General features: G+C 33.9%; 1 protein-coding gene across 1 annotated transcript; it reads left to right on the forward strand.

The window, feature by feature from the left end:
- Positions 1–69: 69 nt before the first annotated feature.
- HELRODRAFT_178955 (hypothetical protein) lies at positions 70–3,671 on the forward strand (the record flags this gene model as incomplete). Its single annotated transcript, XM_009027828.1, has 6 exons — positions 70–175; positions 376–633; positions 1,482–1,520; positions 2,175–2,399; positions 2,872–3,014; positions 3,516–3,671. 6 exons carry the CDS (start codon positions 70–72, stop codon positions 3,669–3,671), a joined length of 927 nt encoding a protein of 308 aa, XP_009026076.1.
- Positions 3,672–8,344: the final 4,673 nt, after the last annotated feature.

Consider the following 8,344-nt stretch of genomic DNA (forward strand, 5'->3'; position numbering starts at 1 on the left):
AACAGCATTGAAGGTTATTATTTGATATTACAACAATTATAAAATGTTTTACAAAAAGTTTTTCATAACATGGGAGCATGGGAGCTAACGAAATGGGAGCACAGATCAGACTTTAATATTTTGCTAATAATCTCAGAGTGTTTTCTACAAAAACGTATAAAAGTTTCGTGCAAATGTGATTATAGAGCTAAATAGTGAGGGGTCGAAAGTTAATCAAGAATTAAACTGAAAAAGGGTCATTGTAGTTACCTAACAAAAAATTGATTTTTCGAGATATAATGTAAGAAATTTAACTGTAACAATATATATAATTTTAATGATCAAATATGAAGAATTTAAAAATAACAAAATGTAAAACTTATTTCTAAACATAAGTATACAAAAAAATTGCAGGATTAAATTATAAAAGAAATCTTGCTTTCAAAAAATTGGTATTATCAACTGATTTATTTACCGTTGACTACGGAGATTTCAGTAAGGAACAATTGGTTGACGGGCGGATATTGGGCGAGGGTATGATTCATTTGTCTAGCAGTAATCCCGGAAATGAAGAAGAATGGATTATTGTTGACTTGGAGGATGTGTACGAAGTTGGATACGTTGAATTGTACAATAGGTGGAATTATAAATTCTGTTAGTTTAAATATGATGTTTCACATATTTATAGAAATCTCTAGTAAAAGTTTTAAATAAATATAATTCGTGAAGTCTAAAATGCCGTCAAAATTTCAACTCGCACAACTTGTTATAAAATTTTATATAGAAGTCTTTGCTGGCGAAACATGTTATTTCATGCAACACTTGTTACAAGCACAGAAAATTATTAGAAATAATCCCTTCCGTTCTCATTTAAAAGAATTTTTCGCTACATTAGTTATTAATTGATTTTTAGATATTATTTTCAACTAAAATAAACTTCACAAGAAACACTAAGATAGATGTTGCATAGTTGAGCACCACTCCACACCTGTGTTTAATACCTATAGATAACAAAACATGGTGATTGAAAATCTGCTTTGAATTTGTTTTAATAAAATGATCTTTTAATGTCAAATACGGTAGAATAACTCTAACAAATTTAAATTTTAAAATGATTCTAAATAAAATTTTATTTATTTAGTTTATTGACTTTTTGAAGGTCATAATAGTGTATAGATGAAGCAGCTGATACAAAATTTAAGGATAGGTAACTTCAGTGCCCAAAAAGTACTATAGAGTTTCCGTGTGGTGATGATTGAAAAACCATTGTAAATAATTAGTAAATTCTTTCGTTTTAATATGTTTTAAAGATGGAAAATTTAATATTTACAATAATATTACAAAAACTATTTTTGCTAACTACGTTCTTGCTAACTATGCACAAAACAGCAAATAATATGACAATATACCACTTAAGCGCCACAGATCGTCCTGCTTATATTAATTTGTCATTATTTTCTATGTTTATTAGTTTTCTTAATTCCTAAATTTTCCGTCCAAAGCTCAAGCCTTTTTAGACCACGGGCTCTGCATGTACGCAAGTATGTGCAGACGCAAACAACTATGTAAGAGCGTAGTTAGCTATGTGACTGCAAAGTATAATGCTCAAACTTAATCTAATAATTTTTCTAACGTCTCATCACAGATGTAATTTGCAAATGTAATGCGTTACTCGAAATTAGTTACCTCAAAAAGTAACTAATTACTATTTTTTAAAAGTAATAATTACTGTAACTAGCTACAATTTTTGAGTAACTTAATTACAGTAACGTGTTATGGTAACAATCTACTTCACAACACCAGTGCCGGATTAACCATTAGGCAAACAAGGCACGTGTCTTAGGGCCGAAAAGTAGACTAGGGCCACAAAAAGTATTTTGCATTGACTTTAGTTGTAATTATTATCACAAAATTACTTATTTACCTTTTTTAATTTGGAAAATTAAAAAAAATTCTTCGATACAGTATATTTATTTTTTTGGAAGTCAAATAAAATATTGTATTGTATTGTATTGTAATATATTTTCAGGCCACTTATAAAAATGTGCCTTAGGGCCAACAGAGCCTTAATCCGGCTCTGCACAACAATGTATAGATGTATAGGCATTTTCAAATCTCTATAAAAAATGATTCATCATAAAAATATAGTAAAAATATTTTTTTAATAACAACGCTATTAATAACATCAAATTAAGTGGACCGTGTAAAAGACCTGAAAGTAGGTCTCAACGAAACACTGGAGCTTGCAACAAAATTCAAAATAGGCAGCTACGAATTATGCGGCATACTTACTGAGGTACGTAGAGCGGGTCTTCCGATGAGAGTTACCTGCCAAGGAAAAAAAACTGGTCGTTATGTCATCATACAACCAAGAACAATAAATTTGGGTCTTGGAATAAAAGAACTTGAAGTCTACGAAGGTGAGTTTGAAAAAAATAATCTTATTTTCACAGTGCATTGTTAAAATTGGCATTTGAAGCTTTCGTCCAAAATAATATTTCTTTTTTGGAATATTTACTCGAATAATGGAATAAGGATCTAAAAATTGGATATAATGTTTTGGCTGTTTCGCACGAACCCCGGATTGTTGAATTTTGTAAGGGGTGAGAAAACAAGCTCCATTACCCGATTTTAACATCATTATGTGAAAAAGTGAGAAATTACTCGAGCAAGGGGGAATTTTCAAAAATGTTAAAAACCTTTAAATGATGACCGGGGGCCAACGTTTGTGGTGATGTGGTAATAATTAAGCTGACGACCTTTTTTTCTTGATTATAATTTCTTGCTTAAAATATGAATTTTTATATCAACTGTTTCCGATTATATTCACTTTAATTTTATTGTTCATTGCATTTGACAATCTTTAAATTAATGTAAATATATACCAAGCAGAAGATGGCATTCGTCAATTAGTTGACTTCATTGGATGTTTTGAGTTTTACAATGCGACGCTTACTTCCTCTCAATCGAGCCTCATTTCTTGTCAAGATGCTTGTGAAAAATTTGACGATAAGAAATTAGTTTTTGCATTAAAGGTAGTTGCCAAAATAATTTATTTATCATAATTATCAGAAACATTTGCTGTACGATGTTTTTGAAGTTTAAAACCTTTTTTTGTGGCTCATACAAATTTGTACAATCATTAAAATGTATTAATCTTTTTTTCATTTTTTGCCATTTTGTTTAATTGTAATTGTTTGCTCTTTTTTCTGACCGGGCAAGTGGTCTGTGTGGTCCTTTTGTCAGTTGCGTAATAAATAAAATAAAATAAATACATTTTTGGCTATGGTGGGAGGCTGGATTTGTTACAAAATGATACAAAAATTGTTGCAACTGACACAAACATTGAAATAAATTACTCTTTTGTGGAAATTGTAACTTTGTATCTTTTTTACGCCTCTGTTAGTATTCAAACGTTTTATTACTTATCAGTGTTGAACTTTTTACGAATAAGTCATACATTTAATTAATGTTTTACGCTATATTTTTCAATTAATCAATTAGCTTGTAGAGCGCTATTTCGCGATGTTCAACAGCGCTCATCAGTGAATTTTGCAAACAGATGGATCTTGAGATCTGCTCTGAACTTCACAAGTGATGAAGCAGTTAGAGAAAGAAGTAGAGAGTTTTATAGAAAAGAGCTAGAAAAAGCAAATGCAAATTTAGCAAAATTATTTCAATGGAAAAATTAAAAAATTGACTGATTTAATTACAGAAATTTAATAAAATTTAGATCTTTAGGGCCAAAGTGTGACCAAAAAACATTAAAATTGCTTCAATTAGTATTAACAAAATTATCTCATGAATGCCAGGTTTATGTATGATTGGAGGGCAACTGATATTTGATGTGACATTGGCTATTTGTGAGATTGGGATATATTTGAATTTTTTGTCAGTATGTATCGATATAATCGTTAATTTATTGATAAGGATATGTGATTAATTTATTTATATTTGTTTTTTTATTATTATTTTTTTACAAGGTTTAATACATTATTTGACTTATAAGAACATTAATTATTTTATTCAGTATAGACTCATAGGTTTATTTAATTTATTGTTTTAAAATTGTCTTAGTTTTGAGAAGGCACAGGGACTCTTCGTCTTCGCCTTTGTTTAACGTAATAAAATAATAATAATAAAATAGAACGGCCTATGGCGTTTCAATCAATTTTTCATTACATGTTAAAAATATAATTTATAATCAAAATTACAATGTTTTAGTTATAACATATATTACGTTTTAATGATTATTTAAAGCCACATTCAACTGGTCCTGAGCATGACATGGTTCTGGGCATGACATAAAACTGCATCCTTGCTGCCTTGCGTGCTTTTGAGCGAAAGGCTAGGCCCACCGCTTATAACTGGTGGTTGTCGTCAGGATGGGTGTCCGGATGTAAAAACTTTTCCCCAAATTATTCATTCACAAAGAAAAACAACGGCCTCTAGTCCCCAGCAGGCATTAAGTGGTCAAGGAGTGCCAAGCATCCCTGGGAAGTATGCAATAGCGGAGGGATGTTGCAGAAAAATTCAGAATGACCCCTCTATGGTACTCGAGAAAAATTTCAACAGATTGTGGCCACATAGTAGGACCACCAATCGCAAGCCAGTACAGATTGGAGTACATACAAAACCGTTTTGATGAACGCTGCAACTACAGTTTGTGGGAAAACTGGTACAAAACGTCAGAATGAACGTGAGACTTGGTGGTGGAATCTCAGTGTACAAAATGCATTAGCTGAAAAGAAAGTTGCATACAAGCAATGGCAAAAATCAAAGTCTGTAGATGACCATAAAATTTTCCGTGAGAAGAACAACTATGCAAGACGTCAAGTTGCACTGGCTCGGACAGATCAGCGCAGAAAGTGGCTCACTAAAAGCAAAGATGAACAAATGAAATCTCTGTATCGTATAGCAAAACAAGCAAAGCGTACGAAAAAAGACATAGTTGGTGCCTCATGTATCAAAAACGACAAAAATGAGATGGTTCTTGAACAAGATGAGATCAAGCTACAGTGGAGAGAATACTTCAATCGTCTGTTAAACTAAACAAATCCCATCAATGTTAACTTTGACGCTCTACCCATCGAAGGTCCAATTCCAGACATCACTGTAGAGGAGCTTAAAGAAGCTCTGAAAGCTATGAAAGATGGGAAGGCAGCAGGGCCTTCTGGACTCACAAATGACATTATCAAAGCATCTGGTACTGCAGGTATCCAAACGTTACCACAACTTTGCCGTGAAATCGGGAGAAATTGCTCAATGCCGACTTAATGGAACTATAGCATGACAGTCCCGCTATACAAAGGCAAAGGTGATCCATTGAACTGTTCATCATATCGGGGTATACGTCTGTTAGAACACTCCCTGAAAATTGTCAAAAAAATCATTGAGAGAAGATTAACGTCGTGCATCACAATCGGAAATTATCAATTTAGTTTTCTAGCGGGGAAATCAGCAATTGATGCAATTCACATCTTTCGTCGGCAACTGCAAAAGAAGTACCTCGCAAAGCATCAACAACTATCACACATTTTTGTAGATCTTGAAAAAGCATTTGATCGAGTTCCCCGTGAAGCAATCAGTTGGAGTCTACGTCGACAACTCATTCCAGAATATCTTGTTCAACTTGTGATGGAAATGTATACGAATACTAAGACTTTTGTCAGCACAACGGTTGGAAACACAGATGCCATTGACATCGGCGTTGGAGTTCACCAAGGCTTGATTCTCAGTCCACTGTTATTATAACTGTGATGGAAGAAATCACAAAACCGATACGCACTAGTGACATTTGGAATCTAATATATGCTGATGATATCGTTTTAACAGCCACGTCTGAGCAGAATGCAGCACAGATGTTTGAAGATTGGAACAACAGACTCGCCGATCATGGATTCAAAGTCAACATCAGCAAAACCAAAGCAATGAACACTGGTGAACCCATCCAATCCACAGCTACTTGACGATGACCCTGTTCAGTTTGTAAAACTTGTGTAGGTAACAATTCAATCAAGTGTCAGCAGTGTAACCAGTGGTGTCACAAACGTTGTTCAAAAATAATTGGTACTCTATCTAAAGTGTCCAATTTTGTTTGTCCTGCTTGCATCAATCCACAACAACAAATTTGAAATAGCAATGTTTTTGAAGCCATTAAGGTAGAAAAAGTCATTTCGTTTCAATATCTAGGGGATGTTCTGGATTGTACTGGAACAGCTGAAGCTGCCGTTCGAGCACGCATACGTGCAGCCTGGAATAAATGGCATCTCCTTGCCTCTATATTGATGCGGCGTGACATCCCACTACCACTACGATGAAGACTTTATAAATCTGTGATACGTCTGGTGTTGTTATATGGTGCAGAAACATGGCCAATGACAACCAAACTGGAAAAACCACTTGAACCGACATGAAAATGCTCCGATGGATGCAACGAATTAGTTTGAACGACCACATCAAATTTACCAAAGTCCTTCGTCGTGCTGGTATAAATGATATAAAGGACGAATGCCGGCAACACCGTCTGCGGTTGTTTGGTTATGTCAATCGAAGTGGAAACAGTGCCATAACTTCTCTTGCAGATGCTGAAGTACCTGGCACACGTCCCAAAGGCCGTCCAAAGAAGTCCTGGTCGCAAACAATCGAGCAAGACATGAAAACTCTAAATTCAAATAAAATGGATACAACTGATCGTCTAATTTGGCGCAAAAAGTTGATGGCAAAGAAAACAACGTCCTACCTCGGGAAACCGGGTCTCTGGACGCAAAACGAAGATTGATTGATTGATTGATAAAAAAATGTGTGATAGTTGTTGATGCTTTGCGAGGTACTTTTCTTGCAGTTTCCGAAAGATGGGAATTGCATCAATTGTTGATTTCCCTCTAGGAAATCAAATTGATAATTTCCGATTGTGATGCACGACGTTAATTTTTTCTCAATGATTTCTCGACAATTTTCAGAGAGTGTTTTAAGAGACGTATACCCGATATGATGAACAGTTCAATGGATCACCTTTGCCTTTATTATTATTTAGTTAAATATTAATTGTTTGTTTTTATCTATGCTATTCACAATTATAGTTTTTAGTTGTTGCGGCACGCTTGTGTGCATTGTATTATCGGCTGCTGGGCGTTATTTAGTGATCATTTTTTGTATATGTAATATGTTCATTTTTTAAAGGGTGGCACCTGTTACTGCGGGTTGGATATTGATCTCATGCATGACGGGGATCACCCAGAAGACTGTCAAACACATTTTCCCGTCTATTCTGGTGGGCAACATTTAAAAAAATTTATTGTTCACATATTTTTCATATATTACAAAGTTGAAATATGTTCTTTAGAGTTATATTGGATATAAATTCAACATGATATTCCTTATCGATGTTATTTATGTTGCTGAAATACGCCATTTTCAGGCAGGAGGGTGTTTTCAGTACCACTGGTGGGATGCTTCAAAGATACTAACTTAGAGGCAATGTCAAATTCACCCATCAACTTGATAAAGGAATTAGCATACGGGTCCTGCTTTTTGTACTGCAAGAAACTTTACGCCAAATATTTTGCTATAAAGGTTGACTCCTACAACGACTTTTTTTTATAGACCTAAAACCATTTTTCAGTCATTGTTTTTTTTCTTTGTGTTGATGGGTGATGCGTTCTACTACTAACAAACATTCCCACCACATGCACACACATACATTAGCACAACCATACGTTGTTTTTACACATGGTTGTTTACACACGCAACAACAGGACACCAAGTGTTTGTGTGTTTACGCGTCCAACGTGAGTGGGCAGGTTCCAATAAGCGAATGCGTGATAACTTGTTCGGATGACATTAAAAAATCATGTGGTGCCAGCAATCGCTATTCGCTCTACAGTCGTAAGCTCTGTTCTGTTGGAGTTATTAGTTTCAAACAGTTTTGAAGTATTTGTATACTCATTATTGTTGCTATTATTGTTATTATAATTATTATATTGTTAGTAGTAGAAATAGTAATAGCAAGAGCGTCTATGTTGGAGGCAAAAATCTCCCCGTTGTTTTAAAATTATTTAGATATTCAATCGAAAGTGTGAACACAACTCATTGACGTATCTAACGATGTTTTTTTGATAACAACAGATCGGTGGTCCCAGATTATATGATTGATCTTTTTGTAATGAGAAGGTAAGCAAGTAATGAGAAACATTTAACTAACTTTATTTTTTAACAAACAAGAGAAATAATAATATTGAAACAAACATTTCATTTCAAATATACAATAAACGTGCCATTTCCGTGACGGTATGTTACACGGGGATAGATATCATTAAGTAACTTTAACTATAGTTAGTTATATATATTGTATAGATGACTAAAT

Source organism: Helobdella robusta (assembly GCF_000326865.2).
Source record: "Helobdella robusta unplaced genomic scaffold HELROscaffold_51, whole genome shotgun sequence".
NCBI classification, from domain to species: domain Eukaryota; kingdom Metazoa; phylum Annelida; class Clitellata; order Rhynchobdellida; family Glossiphoniidae; genus Helobdella; species Helobdella robusta.